General features: G+C 41.8%; 3 protein-coding genes across 15 annotated transcripts in view; 1 reads left to right on the top strand and 2 right to left on the bottom strand.

The window, feature by feature from the left end:
- The window catches only part of Myo81f (unconventional myosin 81F), a 53708-nt gene extending 44540 nt beyond the window's left edge, over nucleotides 1-9168 (bottom strand). For all 4 annotated transcript variants that reach the window (XM_076309499.1, XM_076309498.1, XM_076309497.1 and 1 more), the window contains exons 1-2: nucleotides 8888-9168; nucleotides 1419-1525 (exon numbers count right to left, since the gene is read on the bottom strand). In XM_076309499.1, coding sequence (XP_076165614.1) covers nucleotides 1419-1525; nucleotides 8888-8912 — 132 coding nt within the window. In that variant the 5' untranslated portion in view covers nucleotides 8913-9168. The remainder of the gene's footprint in view (nucleotides 1-1418; nucleotides 1526-8887) is intronic.
- A 2212-nt stretch (nucleotides 9169-11380) lies between these two features.
- On the top strand, nucleotides 11381-24860 carry Klp98a (kinesin-like protein 98A). 3 transcript variants are annotated; one of them, XM_076308166.1, is made up of 16 exons: nucleotides 11381-11676; nucleotides 12143-12212; nucleotides 13986-14096; nucleotides 15044-15160; nucleotides 16028-16273; nucleotides 16342-16514; nucleotides 16606-17011; nucleotides 17113-17397; nucleotides 17498-17911; nucleotides 18380-18577; nucleotides 20263-20385; nucleotides 20600-20737; nucleotides 20971-21108; nucleotides 21182-22213; nucleotides 22319-22588; nucleotides 23028-24860. In XM_076308166.1, exons 1-16 carry the CDS (start codon nucleotides 11630-11632, stop codon nucleotides 23271-23273), a joined length of 4014 nt encoding a protein of 1337 aa, XP_076164281.1. In that variant the 5' UTR covers nucleotides 11381-11629; the 3' UTR covers nucleotides 23274-24860. The 3 variants fall into 3 exon arrangements, with proteins under 3 accessions (XP_076164281.1, XP_076164282.1, XP_076164283.1); XM_076308167.1 differs by having other exon boundaries at nucleotides 20636-20737; XM_076308168.1 differs by lacking the exon at nucleotides 20263-20385 and having other exon boundaries at nucleotides 20636-20737.
- Psn (presenilin) lies at nucleotides 19401-27533 on the bottom strand. 8 transcript variants are annotated; one of them, XR_012991618.1, is made up of 9 exons: nucleotides 27245-27533; nucleotides 26826-27076; nucleotides 26528-26737; nucleotides 26237-26457; nucleotides 25874-26161; nucleotides 25570-25808; nucleotides 25330-25491; nucleotides 24355-24451; nucleotides 19401-23164 (listed from the first exon to the last, which is right to left on the bottom strand). XR_012991618.1 is itself a non-coding variant. In XM_076308171.1 (8 exons), exons 1-7 carry the CDS (start codon nucleotides 27377-27379, stop codon nucleotides 25336-25338), a joined length of 1500 nt encoding a protein of 499 aa, XP_076164286.1. In that variant the 5' UTR covers nucleotides 27380-27532; the 3' UTR covers nucleotides 19401-23164; nucleotides 25330-25335. The 8 variants fall into 8 exon arrangements, 2 of the variants coding, with proteins under 2 accessions (XP_076164286.1, XP_076164285.1); XR_012991617.1 differs by having other exon boundaries at nucleotides 19401-21617; nucleotides 23005-25491; nucleotides 27245-27532; XR_012991616.1 differs by having other exon boundaries at nucleotides 19401-22235; nucleotides 23005-25491; nucleotides 27245-27532.
- Nucleotides 27534-27660: the final 127 nt, after the last annotated feature.

The raw sequence follows: 27660 nt of genomic DNA on the forward strand, positions 1-27660 counted from the left end.
CGGCGAAGCGTTACATTGTTGTGTTTACTTTGAAACGATGCACGATACTAAAGGCACAATTTAACGGTTATTATGTCTCACGCGTCGTTTAATTCGTATAGACCGTAGCTCATCTCTCTTCGCCGTTTACAATAGTCCCTTTTTAATCCTACTGTTCTCTTCTCATATGTTCACGATTGTAACACTACAACTACCGACAGATTCCGGTATATTAAGCCACGTGCCTCGTATCTCGGGAAAATCAACCGGTGGGGTGAAATAAGAATTGATAAAATTGATCACACGCATGGAATGAACAAAATTCAGAGAACACGTTAATTTAAAGTAAATCTCTCTACATAAGCTGTCGAAACCAGTCGTTCTGACTGGCTGGTGAATCTACTATTAATTTCGTATTTCTTAAATCGTACAATTGCGTTTAGGTCCAAGACTCGTACACACGAGTGATCAATACTTAGATTTACCAGTCGAAACAATCGGTTAGACAGAAATTCACGTTTACTGAATACTGATAAAATTGCGTTCACAGAGAAATTTACCGTGAATTCCACAGTATATTTTCAAAAGACGTTACTTTCTATTCTACGCGTACAATTTCACAAGTTCCTCTTTTTCCTCGGTTATCTTTACTAACTAATAACTAACTTCGTTAAAATATCTAAGCGAGGAACATATTAATATACCAGAATCTATCTGTGGTTCTGGCGAATACTCGTAATTTCGAATGACACTTCTTCGCGAAGAGTTACCCCGTATTTTGGAAGTCACGCGGCCACCGAGAGCCGAAAAATTCGAGGAGAGAGCGAACACGAACGGAGTCTATTGCCAAGAATTCGCGAACAACTCTAACCACGGGGCATAATAACGACGAATGACGAAACGAACGGACGTCCGTTCGCCGCTTTTTGCGAAACTCTTGCCCGCGTGGAACAAGGCGGTTCACATGTACTCGAGTGTGCTTGTTAGTCCACAAGTTACACTCGTAACTTGGGAACTTTGAAATCCTACTCGACACGATGGCTGTTTTTGTTTAGAGGACAGCCGGAGCGCCACGTGTCTCGAAAATTCATTAAACAAAACAAACGAAGTCCCGCGAGAAAAACTCGGGGAATCCGGTGTCGATATTCTCGCACGGAAGACGAGCTCTTGCGCTTCGTACAGAGAAAAAAAAAAAAAGGAAAATGTGAGCCCGGGTTCGGAATAGTTAACGATCGGACTAAAAATATGCGTCCAACGGGAGGAAAGATGTTTTCTATATTCGTCGTCTAACGAGCTGCTCTGTTCCCGAGCTTCTGCGACCTTATTAAAACGATCGGCTCGGTCCTTGGTACGGGGTCGATGCAACGTGAATTTTTCAACGTTTCACCGCCGACTGCGCATTATTTAATTCCGTGTACTCGGTTTTAATCAAAGGATACGTATATCTGGTCCCTGCCGTATCGGACTTGGAGATTCCGATTGATTCCAGTCTCGTCGATGTCGCTGATCACCGTCATGTCCGGGACCCCGAACTCAGGGCTCGAGCCTGAAACAGAGGAACACGTGGACGATTAACGTTTGCTCTGAAAAGAAGAGAAAAAAAAGATGATTCTTCTAATCTGAAATTTTTTCAAAATTTATATCGATTATATGCGAACGATAAGAATAACTCATATAATATCGATTATATGCAAAGGGTAAGAATAACTCGTATAATATCGATTATATGCAAAGGATAAGAATAACTATATAATATCGATTATATGCAGAGAATAAGAATATTAAGGGCTGGAGCCTGAGGTAGAGGAACACGTGGACGATTAACGTTTGCTTTAAAAAGAATAAAAAAAAATAAGATTGCTCTACGCTGAAATTTTGTCGTGCAAAGAATAATTGCATCCAAATTAAAATTGTTATCCTGGGGACTTTCAAATTTTTATTTTCTTCTCGATCGAAATAAATTGTACATCGTGCACGAAAATGATTAATTGTTACCCGGATGTGATAAGGATCCTATTTCTTGGAAATTGAAAATGAAAAGAACTTTGAACTTGGAGAATATTTTTCGAAAATTTGTATTTACGATCCGAAGGATCCGAAATTCGTCTCTTTCGTTGTGCGTCGCCTTTCCGTTTGTTACGATTTAATAAGAATCGTGGTCGTTTTTTGAACGATTTCAATTCTTTCTGGGCCGTTGATCGCTCGAGCTCAGACGATCGTTCGGCATTGATCGTGTTCGGTTGGCAGGAACGCGATATGGAAACCTGGTAAATTCTCTGGCCACCTGTTGTTCGCGCAGACAATACCGTACGTGGCGATTCCTTGTCACCTCGAGTGGTCAATTTCGAACACAACCGAGGCGTTAATAGGAAGCCGGGGGACGTGGCGCTAAAATATTGCACCGAAGACCGGAGGCCTTCTTTTCGTTCGATGGATACAAACCGTGGGATTACCGACAATCGTATACTACGACTGTTCCCTCAATAGCTATAGTACAATTAAGAAACAACGAATAATATTGATTTCAAAAACTCTTCAAACCCAAAGAATAATTTCAGCCACCAAAACTTATATTTATAATTTAATAAAAATATATATATATATAATTTAATAGCAATTTATACAATCTGAAAAAATTGTGTTTCATTTTCACCAAAAAAAAAAACAAAATAACTTTCCGAACAACCTAATAATTAGAAAACTACTTCGATAAGTGAATATTTAAAACAATGTTTAAACAAACTTACTACCTCAACGATAGTAAAGAATAACAATTACACCACGAATACGCGTATTTGTTCAACGATTGGAAAAAATGTCGAGAACTTTCTCAAACGTGGGAAACTCTCGGGACAGTTGAAGTGTTAAATGGTACTCTCGGTTAGTAGAACGTCCCGATAGTAGAATCGGGTAGTAGACCAATTCGAATAACGGAAATTGTAACGTATATAGGTAACAGGATCAGGATAACGGTACGAGCGTACTACGAAGCGACTTTGTAACACACGAGTTGAAGTTTACGCACATCTAGCACGCACAAGGATTTTCCAGGGGATCACGGGGATTCAATGGAATAAGTGCAACGAGGTTTTAAGGAAATCGCGCCGTTTCCAGATCGCAGTTGTTTGATCGCAATCTCGATTTAATTAGCAGCCATGGTACCCTCGCGTACGACCCGGTGACGCGAAGTGTGGGATTGTACACACGGGTCTCACCTACCCCAAACACGCCTTGTACTCTGATGTAACGCTTCCTGCGGTTTGCCTTTTTCTGCCAGTTCATTAAGCACTCGCCTTTGTATCGCCGACATTCGCGACTCTTTTTCGTCCCGTTGCGGTTTATCCGCGAACCGGAGGACAGTGGGGGGTGAGAAGAAGAAATAAAAAAAAAAAAAGAAACACATTGACAAAAGACAGGACGCGCGTCGAATTTAAAGTCGACACCCGTGATGCATTCCCTCCACTTACGTCCACGACGAACACACGATGCATACCTCTCGAATTGCATTCTTAGCATCAACGGTATCTCCCATTTATTACAATTTCTGGGTGGTTCCTTTTTACTTTTTTCTTCTTTAAAAATTCCTCCACGAATTTCTATGTTCGAATTTTTTCGAATTTTGGGACCCACCGTTGGAGTACAATGGTCGAAATGATACGGGGTCGGGGAATCATCGAACGATTTCACCGATGTTGAAATCTTTGTCGAATTTTGGGGACCATTGGTTGGTATATGATGCTCGAAATAATATGGAGAATTGTCGGGGAATTATCGAAGAATCTTAAAACGTGATCGGGATATCAAATTTCGCGATAGCGGGCAAAACGGGCCCCGCAAGGAATCACGTGACGCATGACCTTGGAGAAATAGGACCATGGCAGCTGACGTGCAGGTGTAGTCCGCTCGCAGGTGCATATGCGCCGCTGCTGCTGCTGCTGCTGTTGCTGCTGCTGCTGCTGCACCTGCGTTCCGGGAGCACGTGATGTTCGTTGCAATGATTAGAGATGATACGATAAAGGGACGAAATCAATTTTTCCGGGGGCAAATTAACACCATCTGCGTCCGATGTATCAACGGTCGAAATCGAGAGATCAGAAATGAAAGTGATTAATCGCAGGATCGTAATTTTGAAACATTCCGGGAAAAGAAATTTCACGTAAAAGTATAGCGTGATAAGTTTGCACCGATTGTCGTGATATTCTCGGTTCGTCTGTTTGTTGTTTTCTTTACGAACTATCTTAAATGTGTCGTTCGTGTGATAAACATTCTTGTGAAAAAATAAATCTTCAGAGAATGGTGATAAGCAATTTCGTATTTAATACTTTGGAGAAGTATTATTTCAATCGGTGCTTGGTTATGTATTTCGAATATGAAAATATTGGCGTCGATATAGAGGTTAAACGAAGTGGTATGGTATAAATCCGCGCAAGGCTTCGCATTTCGAAGTTGAAAACATCGTTATCTCAATCTCGGAACACGTACCTGTGATCCGCTAGATTCACTCGGTTTCCGAGATTAAGCTGCGATCACAAGAAACGAGCGTACGACCCTCGTGCGAACTCGAGGATAATTACGAACGACTTGTATTAAATTTCCATAGCTCGCGAACGGTGTCGCTACTAACGCGATGTTTGTACGGAGTTCTTCCACGAAACCGATCGTCCGTCCCCCTTCAGCTTCCTACTTTCTTTGTCGTTCTTTCGAATTCGCGTTTCCTTATCACCGACCTCGCATCTCCATCCGTTTCCCGAACAGACGAAGGTCCTGGCCGGAGCATTGAAACAAGAATGCATTTAACCGAGAATTCGCGACCACGTGACGATACTTTTAAAACGAAGAAACATTTGTACACACAGATCCAATGAAACGCAAAAAACGACGAATGTATACCGAATACTCTGCACTTTTGATCGCGAAACAGCACGAGAAAAAAATATCTCGCGTCGACGAAAGTATAGGTTAGCTTCGTGTTTATTAAAAATATCTCCGACGTCAAGTTTCCGAGGAAATCGTACTACCCGTTTACAATTCGTAGGTACATAAAAATGCGAAAGAGGGCGCAATAAAATTACGACGCACGAAACAGTGCGCGTACGATATTATTACCAAAGGTATAAAGTACTTTTAACGAGCTCCACGGGAAACAAGTCCGCCGGTTCGTATTCAATTACAGAAACTGTCGAACTCGTTCGGTAATTGCGGCTTCCTCGATCACGTGTTTACCATCACTAGGCGCGGCTTGCTTAATTCTTTCCCCCTTTGTCTTCTCCTTGTTTTTCCTCACCGGCTTTCTTTCACGGTGCGCCACCTTCGAGAGAGAATTCACGCCGTCGATCGAGGCCGTGGCTTTCGTGCAACGATCCGGTAACCAACGACAGTGCAGCCCCGAAGAGTTCTCAGGGAGGTCGACGACACGTAACAACGGGAGGAAATAATTAACTCGGCGCATTATCATACGCAGAACACCGGCGTATTAACCTGCCCGAAAAACGTACAGCCGCTGAAAACGGTATACACAGCGAACTCCTCGAGACGCACATAAGTACTATGGAATTTGAAACCCTTGTTTAGACTACCGAACATAGTTGACAGTCTAGGTTAACGCAAAGAGAAACAAAAAAAAAAAAAGAAAAATTCCGTTTATTCGACTGCTGACATGTACACATGTATCGCAATCTTTGCGATGTCTGAAGTCTTTAATATTGTCGCGTACATTGTACTAACAATTTGCGTTACACTGCGCATGTCTACACGCAGCACTGATCTCTCCTAACCAATAGACGTTTATTAAACTATTTAGGGAGTTACAATTGTCGCACGACCGCGGGAATACCGTGTAAAGCGAGCCGTACAATTTTCTGAATTGTGTAATATCTGCTTATATATAATCGTAGGCAATAAAATGTCGTAAAGGAAAAGTATTCATTCGGATGAAACGCTGTACTTTAACTTTCTATTTATAAACTCTTTTTATGGAAACATAACTTACCGTTTTTTTTTACACACTGTCGATAATTCTTTCCGAATACTATCTTAATCGAAGTGGAAAAATTTAATACGAATTTTTATGGCATATTTTTACAGTGACAGAGTGTATTTGTGCAGTTATTAATAAGAATGGAAAATAACATTGAAATGTCTCGTGTTTGAAACACCAGTTCGAACGTTAGAAAGTGTTTTGACAGATAGGTTATGTTTCGACAATGTCCTTCAAGAGGGCAGTGCGTCGCGTCTCGACAGAGGCACGGAGGAATGTAGTTTCACGTTCTTTGGTAAAATACGGTTTTTGACGTCTATATCCGGTGATTCATCCGACAGGCACGAAATTCCGAGGAAACCTGCCTACCAGGATGCTGCCGTGACTCATTCGCTCGAGATGTCCACGATATGCACGCGTGTACCGAAGAAATGTTTCTCTGGGAGTCGATTTAGGTCAACGTAAATCATATTTCGAGAAACCCCGTGTCTAAGTTCTACGAGTCATACATTACTCGTCGATATTAGAAATGCTCGAGAAATACGTCGAAGGATATCACATTCATCCCGTGGAAAGCATCCTTATATTTGATCGATCGCGCGGTATGGAATCGCCTCAAGGCACGCGTCAAGTTGGTTCCCAGAAAATGTGTCTAGTGTTACGATGATGCGCGGAATTATCGTTATCTGATTTCAGTTTGATCGAGATTGCGTTCGGGGGAAAAGTAAAGGAATTTAAATCTTTTTCAATTTCAACAGAACACGTTTAAACGTACGTGGAAATAAAAACCTGTTTCGTGTACAATGTAAACGCTGTTATCCAATTAGTTGGCGGTGCAGTTTTTAATGCTTGCGAAAAAATTTCAGTTCGGACGTTTCCACCTTTATCGATCGAATTAATTGCACAAAGAAATGCGATCAAGTTAAATACGAATACAACTTTTATGTTTCTTAATAAAAAGAAAACGTTAATAAAATTATCTTCAATCTCTACGATTCGAAATGAAAATTACAAAGTTTACTTAACGATATTCAACAAACTAAGGACGGTGTTAATTTCCTTCAGTCCCATCGCATCGTACCCCTGATCGGAAATATATGTATACCAAGCGTGCGTTTGTACCGTAAGTGGTTTTATCATACGCTACGTGATAACTTGACCGCGTTAGTATACACGTACATACATTGTACACATCAGAGTGCTATGAATGCTGATTGTGTACCACCGACCAGATTGTATTGCCTGCTCGACATAGAACTGGATCGTGCGTTACAAAAAAGGGTGTTTTTATGCGTGAAACGGATTTTACGAGTCCTTCGCGACTCGATATTACTGTCACGATTGTCGAAAGTGTTAACAAAAACGAATACGCTTTTCAGATCTAAAGTTTCTTTGTCTTCGGTGGCTCTTAAGAAAAGGACAGTCTCTTTCTCAAAAAAATATGACATTTTTATTATTCATGGGATATAGTTTAAATTTTTGAATATTTCTACGTTTCGATTTTGCTTCTTGCTTTACGAAATTCTGTTTCAAATATCGCAAAATTGGAATTCGAGTGGTAAAGGTGTCGCGGAATTTTTACATCGATCGAATTAAAAAAATAGATAAGAAGGTTTATTTGAATGTGTGCACATGAGTGTTCACCCTTTATCGACCGGTGCGATAAAAGAATTCAGAAGAAACGATGTGGAAGATGGAAATCCCTGGACGTATCACTGCACTGCGGGTATATATAGAAGAAGGAAGGGTTGGTGGATTCAGAGCGGAAGAATCAACGCATACCACAGAACGCCTCCTTCATTAATCGAGCTATGAAAAATTATTAATGACATTTACACATATTATGCATGTTCGAATACTATTACACGTACACCGTAATTATGTCGAAGATTATCGCGTGCTCAGGAGCCACCAGATGTCGCAATATAAATTAAGAGGGCTGCGGAACACGGAAAAATCAGTTATCACACTTCGAAAAATGTTCGTGCAAACAGCTTTGTGAAACAAAGAAAAATACTCTAATTAGCATTTAATTTTACATTTACGAGAAAGTAGGTTCGGTGTTGAATACGAAATATTTTATTAGAATAGTTCAAAGCGCCAACATTCACAATCAGATGGAAAAAAAGGTATAGTAAGTGACTTCGCGCAACGCACCGAAGAATTCAACCCATTTTTTCCCCGTCCCCTTGATTTCATGCAGAAAAACACGCGTGCTCCAAAGGGCACGCGAGAGCAAGATTACGCTGAGTGTCGATCGATGGGAGACATCGAACGAACGGTTTAAAAGCCACCACGAACTTGACATCGGTCTCACGCAAGCCTGGCTTATCCCCTAGAACAATCGGTCAATGCTACTCCGCCCTGACTGACGAAGTTTCCTCAAAAACGTGATCAAAATATAAATTGTCTTCGAGCCTTGTGCATAGTCATTGTACACTTTGCAACATCAAAATTTTGTATCAACGTTTTTATTTCTCGGAGGCATTAATATGTATCGAAAAATATATATATATGTCGGTGGAATTTTATATCGTACGTACGTTTCCTATAGAAAATGTCTGAAACAATCGATCAGAAGGAACGAAGAAATTATTTTCGATTGTCCTTTCGTACGCGAAACCATCAACCAAACGTGCCGTAAACCGCAAGGACACCGTGGTAATAATCACAAAGCGATTCGACTCGACCCTACTAGCCCAACTATTATTTCAATTATTATTGTTATTAGCATTGGCGAGTTGCACCACCCATCGTACACCATCGGTTTACTGTCGTTGTTACGTGCACGTTTTTTTCTGCTTTTTCCCCTTTTGTGTATGCAATAATGAAGCTTGCACGTTTTATAGTTTTTCATCAGATACGAGAAAGCTCACGGAACACGATACGTGCGAAGTTAAGCATCAGCCTCGAAAACGGTTAGAAACTTACCCTGCGTAAAGTGCTTAGCAACCATGATGTGCGTGGCTCACGGCTCAGAACATTATTCTCCACCCCCTCGAACGAGGCTGCGGTAGGGTAACGATATATCCGGCCAGGGAAACCTTCACTTTTCACGCACGCGGTTACGAGCGTCAACAAACTGTACTCTCCGTCAAAATCACATGTTCGCGAACTGTCTGCCGTTTGTTCACGTACCGGGGTGTACATGCAATAGCGTACTGTGTGCGATTTAAGACACGACTAAGAGGCACGAGGGACGACGCACATGCTCGACAGTTGCCACCCGACTGATGCTCCACTACAGCTCACTTTTGAAATGAACTAACCCTGACTCGCAGCGCCACCATGCTGCCGGCAATCTTTCCTCTTGTTCTGTTTTAACAATCGAACGCGTCGGTCTACTTTACCAACCTATTGTTTGTAGTCAGTAGTTCGTAGGAAAGCGCTGTGTCAGCACCAGTTAAATCTTGAAATTGGTACGGCAGTAACGATAACGTTCTTTTATAAATAACGATTTCCCTATATTTATTCTCAAATATAATAAATACGAATCAATTGATTCTTTAAATGTCGGTAGCTGCAATTCTATTTCTCTTGCAAGTTTTATAATTCATCGTAGAACAGTAGAATGCAATTATGATTTATAAAAATGGTCCGATATATATCAATAACTGACATCATGTTTAATGAGCTTCGCAGAACGTGGACTTGTTATTTTAACGATAACGGCTAAAGCTTTAGGAATGCTTCCTACTCTGATAAATCTGTTTTACGCATATTTGCTGTGACGTACAAAACGATAGTTACATTTTAGCCATATCTTTCACGGTTTATTTATACGTTTTTCGTCACATGTAAACGCGATCATACGTTTGAATAATAATGATACAAGAACTCAAGAATGGTAAGTGTCGATCGCGCAGCCGTATTTGGCTTCACGGGAAGTCTCTGCCTAAACAGAATCAAACAGTTCGGCACGTTTTCCTGTAGCAGCAGTCCCGTAGTGTAGTCAAGGGGTTACGTCAGAGTCCAATCGACTATGAATCATTATGTATCGAGCATATCATATAACTTGGTTTTTCAAGGCTCTCGTTTTACGATTGCCCGCGCTTCTCGATATCAAGCACCGGTTTTATAATTAGCCCAATAGAATACGATTAATAACCTATCACGAGTGCGAGCTTAATTATACACTATGCAATAGCCTGTAGGAAAATAATTGTATTTTCTATGAGAAAGCAGTCTTAACAATTTTATTTGCAAGTAAGGCGTACGTTACGACACATATACGATATCCCAAAACACGTGCAACTTGGAACTAGGTCTTCCTGAAAAAATTAATCGAAAATGTAGAATAAAAAATGTTGTCACGAACTCTTCGTTTCGTGGAAATCGATTTTGAAACTAAGGGGCCTGCGCGCGCAGCTCTGTGTATTTTTTAAATCGATTGTTTGGTACAAACAAATTTTACTCTACTTTCTTTGTGTTTATATTTTCAAGCGCGATCGCCTACGTTCAGGTTATGCCATCTATTTTTGGACGTTCTGCATATGTGTAGTGGAAGTTGCACACAAAATTTATTTTCAGAGACACGCTAGTCATTAACGCGAACTGCGTTTGTTTACACACGTTATGCAAAAAGTATCAATGGTCACCCACGCAAATCCGTTTCGAAAAGCAACAGGCCTCGAATTTAGAACAGGCCGTGATCGAATCGCGCCAAGAAGGAGAGCCAGACTTTGTTTATGCCGTTGGCCGCAGACCTCGCCGGTTCTGCACGAGACAAATTACTCGCAGGCTGCGAGAGAGTTGCCGGACCCGTTTCTGGCAGGTAGCTAAATCGTAGCAGGTCGGCACACGGGATAAATACGCAGGATAAAGCACGTTTCCTCCTTTTACGAGGTTGTGCCAAAAACTTTCGAACGGTCCGTTGACCTGCGTCATACGTCAGCTCCGGTGACGAGTTTAGCGCCGTCTATGTTATATTTTCTATTTGCGATATGGTGGGCAGGTAGCCACCGATCCTACTCTTGTCCTGGATCCGTGCCCACCGTCAATGCGTAATCTCCAGCTGGATAACAAAACGACACGAATTCCCCGTACAACCGCCGTTACGCGCTAGGGAAACCGCAAAGCGTTTGATTTAGCTCTGTCGGTTTGCTGCGTGGGTGGCGCGCCTTCTCCGTTCACTCTCCACCACTGCTTTACCACCAACCGATCCCGTGGTGACGTCACATTCCGTAGAAGGGGAATATAAAACCTGTTCGACCGTCCCTTTCTTTTTTCCGCAGTTTCCATGCTCGACTCACTCTATCCCACCGTCTATTCCGTCTCTCTTTCTCGGCATCTTTCTACTTCGTAGCGTTTTTTCTTTTCCCGTCGTGTTTTCTACCCGCCGTCACGAAGAACGAGCAAATGTGCGGATCACTTGAAATTAGGGATCCGCGCGCGTACGCGCATGCGCGGATACGCAATTTTTTGTCTCGAACAGCGGTTCGCCAGCAGTCGTCCGTCTGTCGAGAGCGTGTTAGGGACGATGTTGGTCGTCGTGCGTGAGGTGCGACGACGACGACGTTTCGTACCACAGCGGAGACCGTCGACGATGTGCTGTCTACGTAGTGTCGTGAGGAACTACGTTTTCGCGTAACGCGAGCCGAACACGGAACGAGAAAAGTGAGATAGATATATACGGTGCACTGTCCCTAAGCAGCCCATGCGTTCTTTGTAGCCATGGCTTCGGTGAAGGTAGCCGTGAGGGTTCGTCCCTTTAACAAAAGGTGCGTGCCATGCAGCGAGTGATAACCCGTGACACCTTATCGACGTTTCGCGATTCGAATAGTTGAATCACGGAGAGAGGTCATTTCCCGTTCGTGTTAACGACACCAGCCATTGGTCGAACATGTCGTCAAGGTTTGACTAGAAAATTTGGATGACAATACTTGAAAATGTTTTTAACGAAAATTCGCATGGATCGCGACCGCTGGACCATCGAACGTATTTCGAAGTCCGTCGGACGATCAATTATATGCTTTCGATCGACCCTAATGCGACATGACGACCATCCGACAAGATTCTGCCACCTGCTGTCATTTGGTCCTATATCTAATGTTACCGTGTATTATTCGTATCGAGCCTTCGAGTTTCTTTTTTACCCATGTTTCGTGATTCGACAAATCCGGTTTACGAAAATTCAAAGTGCCCGACTTCGAGCTATGTGCGTGAATCTGTCGATTTGTATTGCAGGGAGCTGGCGATGAATGCGAAGATGATCGTGCAAATGGATGGCAAAAAAACACGCATTTTCAACACCAAGGTATCGTACTGTTCGAAAAGTCATCGTTTTCGACGTTGCACAGAACCGTTGCTTATTAAGGTTAAACGCTTCCTTTGTAACGTCTATACTTCGCGCACTGTCCGCGACGAGCAAACTCCTGCCAATCCCGAGCTTCGTCCTTAATGATCACGAAAGAACGAACGAACGAATGGACGAACGAACGAACGGACTTTCTAAAAAGATTTCTACACGGCAGAACGATTTTTTTTTTGTTCGCTCCGAACTACCGTTGACCGCCACGCTGCCTGAAACGCTTCGTGCACAAAACCGTGTCATAATTTCTGGCTGAACGAACTCGGCTATTGACCCATTAACGTCACATCGACCGCGACATTGTTACTTCGGAACGTGCAGAATCTTCTTTCAGCTGGGATTATTTGTTGTTTCTCATTACGTCATTGATATCCATGCTTGTCGAGCGAAATCTTTGACCGAGATCTCATGGGCAAGATAGCGAGCGGCACGTCATCTGATCGGAGAAAGTGCAAAAATCATTGCTGGACCAATCCCGGACGAGTCGCTTTCCGTCGCGCAGCGCTGACCAATCGCATCGCGACTAATGCACGTTTTATGCAGACAAAATACAAGTATTTGGTTACAGATAAAACGTGGGCTGCGGAGTCCACTGAAATCGGTACTTTAGAACGCATTTGGTGATTTGACACCGATGGAAACTTTATTCGCTATTTTTCTCAATTCGAACGACTCGCGACAATAATAGAATCTCGTCTTTGTTACGATCAACGCCATCCGAATGTTCGTTTTTACATTATATGTAACCAATCTCTATGTTTATCCATGGTAATTATCATAAGACTTTGATTTCCGGTTTTATCGGTAGCGCGGTAAAACAGGTTTGCAGGAGTCCAATGCACGCATCACGACTTTCGTCGATCTACCGGTATATGGATTTTCCGTAAAACGTACATTTCACGAAACGTTATCCTAACGCATTCTGCGGTCCCACGAGTGATCATAGATTATTTACCATACATGAATTCCGTATTTACAAACTTTACACGTGTCCTTCCAATTTGACGATAAAGGAAAGTGAACGGGAATAAAGACGAGGAATGTAGCGCGATGGATGGTCTCATTTAATTAAGTGCTATGACTCGAATGTTCCATTGAGAACCTCGAATTTTTTTTTGCGGTATCGAGCACGCTGAACGCAACTCTCGAACGATAATAATCCTCACCTTAGCTCTCGCGCTTATTGCAGGTTGCATGATGGGTAAACATAAGGAGTTTTACTTTTTAATTGCCCGCTCGCTTTGTTGTGTAATACGTGGAGTAGCTCTCGATAGTGAGCGATTATGTTATGTGGGATGCAGCCCAACTAATGCACGTGACATAACAGCTTACAGTTTGCCAACCACTTGCGAGTGATGTGCATTTTTTTTTTCAGATGTCATCGTACTAGCCACTAACCTGTGTATCGAGTTAATCATTATTTTCATGCTTAACGCGAGCAGCAATGAATTACAGTATCAATACCGTGTGACCAATATTACGCTTAGGGAGAAAAAAATCTGTCGCTGTGTAGATTGGTTCAATTGGTAAAGCAATCGTCTCGTAAACAAAACAAAACTGCTGGTGGTCGGGTTCGAATCTCCGTGACACTTTTTCTCCTGGTTCAATGGACGTATTTATTTTCATCGCTGTTCTTCCGTTGTCGTGTTACCGAATTTTTAGCATTAAGTTCGAAAGACCATTGTCATTGTCCTAAAGATTTGTCCTGTTATTTTCCAGACACCAGGTAGTTGCAGAGAAATCGACAGGGAGAAATACAAAGACTTCACGTTCGATCACTCCTATTGGTCCTACGACACGAACGACGAGAACTATGCGTCTCAGGAAGAGGTGTTTATATTATTCTGCTGCGTTTTCTTTAAGATTTTCGATCCTTCGAATTGGTTTGGAAGAATTTCTTAAATCTCTCTATCGCGCCCGAAGTATCCGAAAACATTAAATATACGCACCGCTTGAAATAACTTAAAAACGAAAAAAAAGGGATCCCTCCATGTATATTTACGGAATATATTTAGTTTATACAGCACGAATGACTTTCAAAATATTAATCACCTTGTTTGTACAGGTGGTGCTCTTTCCGAGTAACGTTATTGATTTAACATTCCTTTGTGTTATAACTTGAGCATCGATTATCGAAAACACAATCTTTTACTAGAAAATCTCGTTTTTCGAGGGAAAGAAAAATATATTATCACGATAGAGATAAATCGATCGACTCGCAAGATTGCATTCGGCAGCGTTTTGACGATGAGCCACGATCAGAATTAAAATAGAAGACCGGCATGCGTGTACCGGTATAGCAACCATTGTCGTAAGAACAAGATTCCGCGCCAAATTATTCTTCGGATGTTCCAAAAATCGATAACATCGCACGAATCATCTATCTATTGTATTATCGTGTTGGAAACGAATTTCGATAAACATAGATGAACGATACGTGGTCTCGTTCGCGAGATGTTTATAAATAACGAAACGATATCGAATATTCTTATCGTCCGCGCGATTGACAATAATGTGATTGTTTAGCGATTATCTAGCGTATCTGCTCCGTTCGATGTCTTGTTAAAATTCTTTCATGCGTGTCGCTATTAAAATTGACCCACCAATCGACGCGATTAATGCAAACAAGGCACGTCGTGTTCCGGCTGACGGTCACGATAAGAGAGATATCTTTTTATTTTTCGTCTCGACCGCCGTGTCTCGTGTCGTTGTTCGAAAAAATTGATAACAATTGTTAGTCATTGAATTCTCCTTCTCTCTTCTCTTTTCTTTTTCAGGTTTTCTACGATCTCGGTACGGACGTAATAGAAAGTGCCTTCGAGGGTTACAATGCCTGCGTCTTTGCCTACGGCCAGACAGGGTCCGGGAAGACCTTTACGATGATGGGCACGCCGGTAATATTCCAATCGTTTCGCATTTTGCGGGAATACTTCAACGTCCTCGACTCGTTGCGACACGTTACGCATTGTACGGCTGAAAATAATTGGAAGGCCATCCCGGCTGAAATCAGCTTTTAGTAATTCGAAGCTTCGTGAGATTTGTATTCTACACGAGCTCGTTGCAAATTTCACCGTGTTGCACCGCTCGAAATAATTAGGAGATTTCCCCGAATAATTTCACCGGGTAATATTTAAAAAAATGTTGTATTTTATATATTATTTTCATTATAAATTCGTTAAAATTGTAACCGTACCGCAGTATATACCTCGTAATTGTTCAGAAACCCCTCGATTGTTCCGAGTGGTGTAGAAAACACGGTTAATCTTTTGGGTACATATTTATTTAAAAAAAAAAAAAAATGTTACACACGAAATAGATTGAATCAGTCGATTTATTCTAGACTAGTCATTTTGCACTCGATAAGACAAATTTCGTAACGAATCGTCGTATGTACCCAAAGGGTTAATTCCCCAGAATTATTCTAATTGTATCGAACCGTGTAGATTAAAGAACCGTTCGATTCTCGTTCGAAGAGTCGTTGGATCGTTCTCCGATCCACCGAGACGGAATCGTAGGAACGCGATTCGCATGGTCGGTCGCGCATCTCGCGACCGATCGCGTTTGCTTTCCACGGCGGGCGTGAGTTACACGGAAATACAATATTGTACCGATGTATTGTGAAACACTTTGTTTCGTACTTTCACCGGCCACGCCGGCCCGATTTCTACGAATTTTCCTTATCCGTCGTGTCGTGACGAAACAACCGCTCCCGCTTACTTCCAACGCTTGACCATCCAACGTGATCGTTACGATACTCGTAGGAGGCTCAAGGATTGATACCGCGGATTTGCAAGACGCTTTTCGCTAGAATGGCCGCGGGCAAGGAGAGCGGGGCGTCGTATAGAACCGAGGTATCCTTCCTGGAAATCCACAATGAGAGAGTGAGAGATCTATTGCGACTGGACCAGTCGCAATCTCACTCTCTCAGAGTGAGGGAGCATCCGAAGAGGGGGCCCTACGTCCAGGACCTGTCCAGCCATCTTGTCTACGATTATTCGGACATACAGGTAAACGAACCTCGATTATTGTTCACGGACCACGTCCACGTACTATACGATGTACAATCCGTTCGCAGGAATGCATGGTGAGAGGCAATACGCACAGAACCACGGCCAGCACGAACATGAACGACGTGAGCAGCAGGAGTCACGCGATTTTCACGATAACGTTCGTGCAGGCCGGGCTGTCCGAGGGCAACATGCCGTCGGAGACCGTTTCCAAGGTGCATCTCGTCGACTTGGCCGGAAGGTACTCGAGACGACATTCAGAGATCTAAACAACCACCGAGAGTTTGAATATACTGTTCACGTGTGTTGTATTTTTTGTCACGTTTGCCCAGTGAACGCGCGAACGCGACCGGAGCGACCGGACAACGACTGAAAGAGGGTGCCCATATCAATAAGTCACTGGTGACTCTAGGTTCTGTGATATCGGCGCTCGCGGATGTCAGTTCCACGAGCGACGCGTCTTCCTCCTCGAAACGGACCGTATTCATACCGTATCGCGACAGCGTGCTCACATGGTTGCTAAAAGACTCGCTGGGTGGTAACTCGAAGACCATAATGATCGCGGCGATCAGCCCGGCGGATTGTAATTATGGCGAGACGCTCAGTACGCTCAGGTACGCCAACCGGGCGAAGAACATCATCAACAAACCGACCATCAACGAGGATCCGAACGTGAAGCTGATCAGGGAGCTCAGGGAGGAGATACAGAAGTTGAAGTCCCTTATTGGGAAAGACATGGCAAGTAGAGGGATGTTTGGTTGTTTTCGTACGGGAGGGATTATTCGTGGAAGGTGTCGTCGAGTGCAGAGACCTGTTATTTACCGTAGATTGTTTTTCAGAGCGTCGAGAGACCGCCGCAAATGTTGTTGGCCCAGATTCACGAGAAACAAGAACAGGAGAAGGTGTTGACGGAAGAGTGGACGGAAAAGTGGCGGGAAACGCAGCAGATTCTTCAAGAACAGAAAGCGTTGGGTCTCCGGAAAAGTGGGGTCGGCGTGGTCCTGGACTCGGAGATGCCTCACTTGGTGGGGATCGATGACGATCTTCTCAGCACCGGCGTCACGCTTTATCATCTGAAAGAGGGTAGAACGTTAGTCGGGACCGAGGAAGCAACGGCCACCCAGGTGATACGTCTGATTATCTCTTGGCAGCTTTGTCTCGCTTTGTCGTAATCGATAACGGAAGATTCCTCGATTACGCTTACATATGATTTGTACGAAACAGGATATCGTATTGACCGGCGTGGACGTCGAGCAGGAACACTGTGTGGTGGAGTTAGATAACGGCGTAGCGACCCTTCATCCCCTTTCTTCCCACTGCTGGATCAACACCGCCCAAGTAGATAAACCGACACGCCTGTCGCAAGGCTGTATCATTCTCTTGGGCAGGAACAATATGTTCCGATATAACGATCCGGTAGAGGCGGCCAAGCTAAGAAAGGAAGGTGGAACGGGTAACGGTAACTTACAATCGACGGTCGTCAATCTTTCAAGATTGTCCCTCTTGAGTTGGAGTGTCTCGGATTTGCATGCTTCGTCCTCTAGCGATAACCTTTTAAATTCGAGCGAGGATCTCCGTGCGCTCGAAGAGCTGGAACAGCAGAAGGCTGCACTGATCAAGGAAAAGGAGGACTTTAAGGTTCGTGGACCAACGAGCTACCATTGTTTACTTCTATATGCAGATCGTGTACAGGGTGGCTCCAAAGAAATGTATCAACGATATTGATCACTATCTGTGATCACCTACCGTTCAACTTCCTGGACAATAGTTTGAATCTTCCTAGATTTTCATTTTTCTTCCTCGATTCCACCACCCTGTACACCTTCTTCGTAAAAGACATAAAAATGTAAGCGCTGTAAATTGGAAGTGTGCAGAGTTTAAAGTCGACCTTTTGCGCTCGGATCGACACTGTACCATTGAGCACACGCGTTATGGTGTCTTCAGCCACGCTGGAGGAATTCTAGTCGCGATACTCGAGGCTCTTGGGTGTCCAAGATCTCTCTGTAATCGTACAAACGAACGTCACCTCCGAACGCAAAGGGTCGAGACGAGCAGGGGGTCGGCGAATAATTCACGCAATTGATCTTTTACGATTGTTCCATGCAGAGGGAACAGGAGGAACGGGAAGAGAGATGGGCCGCGAGAAGAGAGGCCTTGAAAGGCGCGCAGCGCGAATTGGAACGTGAATGGGGTGCTCAGTGGAAAGAGTGGGCGGACGCGATAGCGGCCCTCGAGTCACGGCAGCGTGAGTTACGCGCGCGCCGAAACATCCTGGAACAAGAGCGACGGGACGAAATGACGCAAGTAAGTGACTCGGACGCGCCGTCCCCGGACTTGAACGTAATCTCGATCAAGTATCAATTCTACCTCGTCCTTATTGCTCTCGGTGTCCTTATTTGCTTGTCTGGCAACATCATCATCTACTCGCACGTTTGCCCGTTAAACATGTGACCCCGTGTAAAGTATCGTCAGGGAGCCTCGTTCGTCACGTTCCACGTGCTATACGAACACGTGCCCGACTATGCCAAGTGTTCGGCCAAGAACTGTACTTAAACGGAAACGTTCCAAGCTTGATACGAGACATCATCGTTGACGATGAATAAAAACGGACAACGAATATCGTTATAATATTATAGACACTAGAGAAATGACACTAAAGACTAAGGTGCTCTAATGCAACACGGCGTCCATCAGGTTTCTCCACCTGAATTGTAACATATGTAACGTGTATAAATTGTTAAACGGGACGAATACACCTGTCCGCAATGTGTATATATACATATCTCTCTCTATATACATATATACATATATACATCTATATATATATATATAAAGAAAAAAAAAATCTCTCTATATATTTCATTTGTATCCTTCGTTTCTACATGCAGGTACTACGGGTTTTATCGAACGATGCGCCTATTTTACAGAGAGACAGTATAGTCGCTTAGAGTTTATAATGCCTGTCGTCCTAGCGATTTTTTTTTTTAGATAGAAAGCTAATAAGCCGCCGAAACGAACTGTGCCAGTGTTGACAAGATATTGCCGGACAAATGGCATTCCGTGGAATGTTATTACCATTAAGTACCTTAAGTAGACGATGTTAAGGTGAAAAGAGAGAGAGACAAAGTTATGTACATATCTGGGCTTGTTTCTTTGTAGAGCTGTCTATGGGTTTGTTATGCGAGATAAAAGAAAGAAAAGAAAAGAGAATAGAAAAGAAAGAAACTGTTGTTATACCGATACTTGTTGATTAATAAATTTTTCTTATGAAAATTGGCCTTCGATCTTCCACGAAACGTTTGCACGCACACTCTCTGTTCTGTTTCTCACGTACTCGTTAAGTAACACACGATTGGTCGAATTAACGCTCCCGATTAACAAACCCAATGTATCTTGTTAACAATATGGGGCACGTACGCGCGTGCAACAGTGTCTTGAGCGCTAACCGCGGGGATTAATGAAACTAACTAACCGAGTTTTCAAGGTAACGTATCGCGTTGATTATACTTTAATATCCTAGTTTTGTATTTTTTTCGTTAATCGAATCTTTTGATTTTCATCCACAATTTACTATTTCCTAGATCGAGTACACCCGATAAATTTTGTATGAATTTACCCGTAACGATGTCACCGTAGCCCCCTTGTAATTACTGACGCATATACATATACATATATATACATATAAAAGTAGCATGTTTTAATTTTTTTTCTCTCTTTTATTATTATTATTCACATCCCGTTGAATCTCATATTTACGTATAATTTTCTGACAACGGTAACGTTGATTCCCGTAACAATTTCATACTTTGCCCGTAACGGAATCGTAATCGTTCCATCGTTTGGTGTCCTTTTGGTTGTGTCATTTTGTTTTTTTTTTAACATTTTTTTTTTTAGTTGTGTTCGCTCGACAGTATGAAACGGCATCTTAACTATACTTTTTCAGTTATCCTTTTTCGTTAATGCATCGATATGTGTGTGTGTGGTACCAGGTAGAAAGTTTATGTAGGGAAGTTGCCTCTCTGCGCACAACATTGCAGTCCAAGCATCGTCAATTCCAAGAGTTCATGAACAATCACGAACGCGCGCAAAGATTCCATCAATGGTGGGAGAAGGTAAGATTATTAGAGAAAGGAAATTCGATATTTGCGGCACCCGTAGTCCATAGGGAAGCACGAACTGCGAAAGTAACAATCGCACGCAAAACGCGCGTACCCTCTGCATCGTGTCCGTTTTTAATTTTTTTTTTCCTTTTTTTTTCTTTTTATTTTTTAATCTTCTCCTTCTCGATCACGTGGAATTATTATTGTACACGGAGTGTGTTCCCAGGGTCCCCCAGTTCAGAGAGAAAATGTACAATTTCAGACGGACGACGGTGCCGGCAGCGACGGCAGCTTGCCAGAATCCTGGTCAAGTCTGAACGATGATAAATGCGTTGACGCGATGCGAGAGCTTGTTAATCATCACGTAAGTAAATCTCGAAGACGTCTGGACTCGCTGTATTAATTTTAATTGGAGTAAATCGCTACCGCGGCGAATCTTGGGGGACTTTCGACTCTCTCCGCTTCGGAACGTGTTGCTCGATGATCGGGAGACTCTTCGGAACGATACTAGTCGGCTATAGTTGGCGAAGTCTCGCCACCAAATCCGTGCACGAGAAGAAAGCGTACAGAATTAAGAGTTTGCCGTCTACTTTCTAGAAAAAGGAACTGGCCGTCCTGGAAACCGAGCTGCAGAACAAGGTGAAGTCCCTGAACGAACACCAAAGCAAAGTGGATAAAATGGAGGAGGAGCTGATGGAGATTGCCAAGAAGCAAAAGCACATACTTAACTTGGAGGTAGGTAGAACCTACCGTGCATCATTTCTTTCTGTCTACCGACTTGTATCTTAACGAGCTAATGTTTTGTCAGCTGGAAGGTGAGGGTAGCACAGAGAAGAAACTGTTGCTCGCTAAGCGTACCCAAGAGCAGCTTCAGGACATCATACAACGTAAGCAGAGTCTCTCGTTGAATCTGAAACGCGCTCTGCCCGCGTCCCAGGACTATAGCTCTATGAGTGGCGAGGACCTCGTCTCGAACGGGGAGACTCAATCGTTTCAGGACGCGTGCAACAGGAAGCTTCAGATAGCCTCCGCCTTGAGCATACTGCCGCAAAATATTCCAAGTTCCGTGGACACTGCGGACACGTTTCACACGGCTGCGGCCGACTCGCCAGAACCTCGTATTCCCTTTGAGAATCAAAGCGTGAAGCAGTTGAAGATATCGCCGAACGACGAGCAGAAGGCGCCGGACAAGCAACAGAGGACCTTCCAAGAGGCACGCGCGGAGAACGATAGGGCCAAGTTGCCTGAAACCGAAGGTAGAAGTACGTTGAATGCAAACAGAAAGTCCTCGATGGACAACGTCACCGAGCCAGAGAAATGTAACGGCAGTACATCGAAATCCCCAACGAACTCCATCACGGAGGATGAGGTACCCGAAGATTCACTGGAGTCGCCGGTGCAACAGAATCCAGCGATGAAACGTCTGAACCAAAGAATCGCTCGTCAACGAATGATGGTGATGAGATGTCTGGAGGCCAGCACTCCCTCGAAGGAAGACCTGAACCGGCAGATAGCAATCCTACAGGATCTTCAGAAGCAGCAGATCGAATTGGAGGTGTCACTTTTGGAAGATGAACGGAAGTGTCACAATAGACAGTCCGTATCACAGGGCAGCGACGATAGGTTGCAACCCGATGACCGTGTGGAAACTATCGAGTCGAAAACGTGCCGTGATTTAGAATCCATGAACAGCACTGCCACGCTGTTGACCATGTCTACAACAAGATCTCCAATTCTCAGGAACAACAGGCCTAACAATACCAACGACGACGACAGTCTGTCGGAATCGGTTGCTCCTAGAATATCTTCCGGTAGAGGATATTCAACTGTTTACTTAACGGTAATACCTCTGTCACAATGTCCTGAAATTGAGAAAGAAAAGAATAATGTAATACTCGAAACCCAGAGTCTGCATAGAAACTGTATGTTCGTTTTCCCAATTTAGAGTCAAAACCGTGGCGATCGATTGAGCAGCCCGTACTCCTTGACAATCACGAGATCCCTGCCGTCGTTGATAGCAAATGACACCGACTGCGACCATGTGATTAACATGATCGTTAGTATACCCTCCTACGTAATACGCGGTGCCGGGACCTCCAGCCATTACGAGTACGAGGTACGTGTTGTGGCCCAAGATGATAGTTGGACACTTCTGCGTAGATACAGAAGATTCCGGGAATTGTATATTTCAATGCGACAGAAGTACGGTAGCAAGGTAAATCATTTTTCTAATATTCTACGTAAGGACAGTCGAGGATTTGACGGAATAATATATTTTTTTTTTTATACGATTTAAGAGTACTTGAACCACTCTTTTGGATTCAAAGATACAAAACAATGTGTACAAGCAATTTAAATTATCTTGAACTTCAGAATGAAAAAGGTTATGTTCGTCGAGTTGGTTCTTCGAAATCTTAACCTAAATCGTGTTCAACGCATTGTTTACGTATATGTGTCATCGAGATAGATACTCGACTGTTGTTTCCTTGATGTGGTCTTGTGTGAAGAATTTGTGGAAAAAGCACTTAATATTAGAAATCTGAAGGAATGAATCTGCTTGTATTAAAGATTTAAAGATAAAAGATCTTTTGTATCAGAAATTCGAAGACTAGGTTACAAAATTATTTATACCATTATACGTGTTCATTATACAGGTAGCAGCGATACGCTTTCCACCTCGGCAAGTTTTTCCTAGGTATGAGGTTGTGGCACGGCAACGTAGAAAACGATTAGAAGAATATCTGCGACGACTGATACAGGTCTGCTCGGAATTGCCACACTGCGAGCCTCTCTATAAGTACAATGGCAACTTAAGCAACATAGATAAGCAATCATTGCTGGAATTCAGTTCGTTCTTCAGACGGGGAACATTTGAGAGCAGCAAGTATGGGACGAGTTAAGGAATTAGTTTCTTCCCTGAGTATTGGAGAACGAATAAGCAATTCAAGTAGCGGACTTAGGAGATGTTTATAATTCGTTGTATTTTTTTATGAAAATGGACTGAAGATGACCTAAAGTGGGAAAAATATTAGCAAAGTATAGTTACCACTTTTGCGATGATTATTATTGTATATTTACCAAAATACGTTTCCAAAAGTTTATTGTTTATAAGACTGATGTATATTCCATATTTAATATCTGTTTGTTCTTAGCATTAGTAAAACGTATCACGAGAATCGATATTTAATGGAAGAGCAAGATCTAACAACTCTTGAAGGTATTTTGGACATGGGTAGATCCCAGTGAGAAATATGTATATTGTACATCGCGCTAACACCGATAGAAATTTTGTGAGATGACTAAACGTTACGGGTTGCGAATATTTTCCTAATGTTTTTCTCCCTATTAGACCACACACACACACACACACACACACATACACACACATAATTTTAAAGTGTACCTTTCTCTCGCTTCGATTTCTCATGGAATTGTTAATTTCTTTGTTCTGAAACACGCACGTTTATCGCTGATGATACATTATCCAAACCAGTATTGTTATACAAAATACGCGTGAACTACGAATAATTTGTTGTGCGCACAACCACGGCGACCATAATATATCGGGCGTGATGATGCTCGTGATAATAATTAGACTTCATAAATAATCGCGTTTATTTTTTCGTCGGACAGCGTCTTTTACACACCGTCGTGACTGAGAGAATCGACTGGATTATATGAAAATGAACTTCCTCCTAGCGTAGTTATAAATAAACTTATTGAATTATCATAATTTTACGAAGTGCAAAGGAATATCATATCGCTGTTGAAGTTCTTCCGGTTCCGGAGATTTATATATAATATATATTGTATATGTATACACTGCGTTTCGCGACGAAGATTGTGAAAAAGAAAAAAAAAACGAACAAACAGCGATGTTAAAGTTGACGTTATGCAATGCTTGGCAATAAGATGAAGAATTCTTGTTAATCGACGCTAACATTGATACTATCAAATATTCTCGGCAAAATGTTTACCCACCATTGTAAAATTGCTTCACAAGAATCGAAAGCGTAATTTTACCACATTAAGGCCATGTAAACACGTACGCTTTTCAAGCCCAAGAATTCTAGATACACTAAAAAGAAAAAAAAAATATTTTTGTTTTTCCATTTGTCTTAAATTTTAAATAATCAGAAGTACTAACGAAACTTATATTCGACGTCTGATTCCTATTGTTTAATATTAAAAGCAAATGAAATATGTAGCAGAAATATTCAACTTGTGATTATGCTGAATGATACTTGTTCCATGGCTGTGTACAAACGGACTTCAAATTCCGATGAATTATCCTGATGGATGATTAATCGTACTAGTAACTCGTAGCTGCGAGGTCTGTATATTTTAGCAAATTGTTTAGACGAACATTGTACCTCATGTTTAATACGGTTTCCGAAAAAACGATCATCAACTGCTTTTTTTATACTTGATCTATGCGATCTATGTTCTCTAAATGTAAGAAAATACAATAAATTGTCATAGCCCGATTAATTTAATTATTCTCAACCAGCATTCGTGATATTTCATTTCAATATAATTAATCAAAGCTAAAAAAAAATTACAGTTTGCATTAAAAACGAAAAGTTATCAAGGATTTCTAAAATTGTTCCGTACTTATAGCAGATAAATACAATTGTCATTTATTATTTCTTTTATCCATCTTACAAATGTAAATTTCTGTCTTGAGCACTTCTGTGACACTGGATTCCTATCCGATGCAATTGTTCAATGAATACTTGATTATTAAAAAATACTAGATCATTCGGTTCATACAACGCACGATGTATGTTGATTTGTACCATGTCACGAGACGATTATGCGTCCGAAATACAAGTTTGGAAACAAGAAGTACGAACAAAGGGTTTAAACGGAATATAAAATTTAGACGATCATAAGTGAGCATAAGTAGGCACTATCCTTTGTAATAAATTATAGTAAATAATATACTTGTCATACCTATAGTTAAATGAACACTTGTTCGCTCGCTAAGCTATCTGCAAATGGCGCGACGATTACCCTGGTAGCGAAATAAAATGTTAAACCAAAAGTAATGGATATCGGTAGAGCAGGCAACGCTTTCTTAAATATAGCCAACAACAAGAGTGTTAAACAAAGTCCCTGAAAATACAGAATATGATAATAAAATTCGTGAAATTCTTCTCGTTCGAAGATAAGACACAAATGATAAATACTTACAATGAGAATGGCAATGAAGCAAGCCAATGTAGTATTCCAATCGCCGTAACTGGAAGCTTTTCCAACTAAAACGCTGTAAAATATAAAATCGCCAAGGCCTAACTTAACTCCCCGCTCTTCCTCGATAATCGCCATTTGCTGTGATTCTCGTACAACTCGACTATCTTGTTGTCTCGAGCTTTCTGTCGGTGAAGAAGTATTCTCGCGTACTTCTTGTGCTCGTCTTGCTCCTCGATCACCTGATAATGAAATTGTATTTTAATATTTGTACTCAATGATATAATGGACTACATTTATCAATTACCGTGCGACTCTATCCATTCGGGAGTGAACCCGCCTTCCTCTGCATCTCCGGATGCAGGATTATTTTGATTGTCTGCTTGACCACGCGTAGGATATGCGGCACTATCACCAGCAGCAGAATCATTGCTAGTCAATGTTGCTGCTTGCACATAGCCAGCATAAGTCATTGTGGCTGTGTACATAACAGTAGAGGAATAAATCAAAGCTGGAAAAATGGATTCGTTTCGTTCCTGAGCTGTCTCTACGAGTATCCTTAGAGGCCCCTTTGGTGTTAATACAGCTATCAAATCTGTAAAAACGAATTATGGAAGATTGTAGTTCATTTATAATGTGTTTGTAGTTTTTTGTATCATATTTATCTTACCCCAAATACTGATAACACCTAATACGACCCACGTCGTCCATTCAGGCAAATATTTAATAAAGACAAGAGCCATTAAAGCAGAGATAAAAATAAGATATGCTTGTTGTAATTGCAATGGACCCTGCCAATGTATACATATCATTCCAACTACTCCAAAGTTCCATAAAACTATACCTAATGTAAACAAATCCATTGGAATGTTGTAAGATTTTAATACTTGCCTGCAACAAGTTTCATTTGTAAATGGTATTGAAAATTCGTTCTTCCCCTTACTAAAATGATTACACTTACTCGCAGTATAAAACAGAAAACATGGATAACAACATCAAGGAACTTATTATCAACCATCCATGAATTGCTTTATAAAACTTGTATTTATATAGAACAATAAGTAACATTGTCATAACAACAATGACACTTATCAGTATCAATGAATTGGCAACTGCCTGCCAAGCTTTGGTACTTGTATCTAAACTGTCTTCATGAAATGGAGTGTATACTCTAAAAGAAACATTTTATATATAACATTGTTTTTACCTTTTTCAAATCTTTAAAAAAAGTTATAATTGTTCATTTTTAAAAAACTTACAAGTACATTCCTTTGGTAGTGTAAAAATTTATAGAACTAATCGTGGCAACTACAACTAACATACAAAGAGATACAGGCACAAATAATTTAATGACATGCGCAGCCCCATATTTTAATTCTTCTTCCTCTTCATCTCTATAATTCCTCGATCTACTTTGATCACTATTGCTAGGTGTGCCCCTCCTCGTAGAATCTGCATTATTTGATATACCTGGTGACTGAATATGTACATCAGGGACACCATTTTCTACCTGTAAATCATTTACATTATCATAATTACATTTGTAGTAACTTAATCACAATTGAACAAACTGTGTAAAGCATTAAATTGCAAATGAAACGCGGATATTGGAATTTTTTTCAACTATTAGTTTTTTTCTAATTTCAAAAGAACGCAGAGCTTAACAATGTTAACTTACCTCTTCATTACTAATACGCGAACGTCTTTTCCGACCAGTGACCAAGCCCAGATCATCCGTGCGAGATTCCGCGACGTGACCGTCCATCAGGCTTGTGTATTCGTTCGCCGAGTCGTAAGCGTCACTCTCAGACATTCATTAACGCCTATGGTAGCAAATGAATCGACATAAGAACCCTTTGACAGCTCCCCATACGCTTTTTTTGTACACCGAGAGGCATTAATTCTTTCCACTTGAGGGGAATACAGCACGCCAAACACATCTCCTTCTCTTCACAACAAGCTTCAAGTTGTTGCGCGGCTAAAACGATAGATGGTGTCGTTGCAACGGTGCTGTAGTTGACAGGCGAAACCAGATATAGTACAGTGTAGAATATCATTACATATAAAATACGTGATAACTAAATCATTATAAAT

Source organism: Ptiloglossa arizonensis, chromosome 4 (genome assembly GCF_051014685.1).
Source record: "Ptiloglossa arizonensis isolate GNS036 chromosome 4, iyPtiAriz1_principal, whole genome shotgun sequence".
Classification (NCBI taxonomy): Eukaryota; Metazoa; Arthropoda; class Insecta; order Hymenoptera; family Colletidae; genus Ptiloglossa; species Ptiloglossa arizonensis.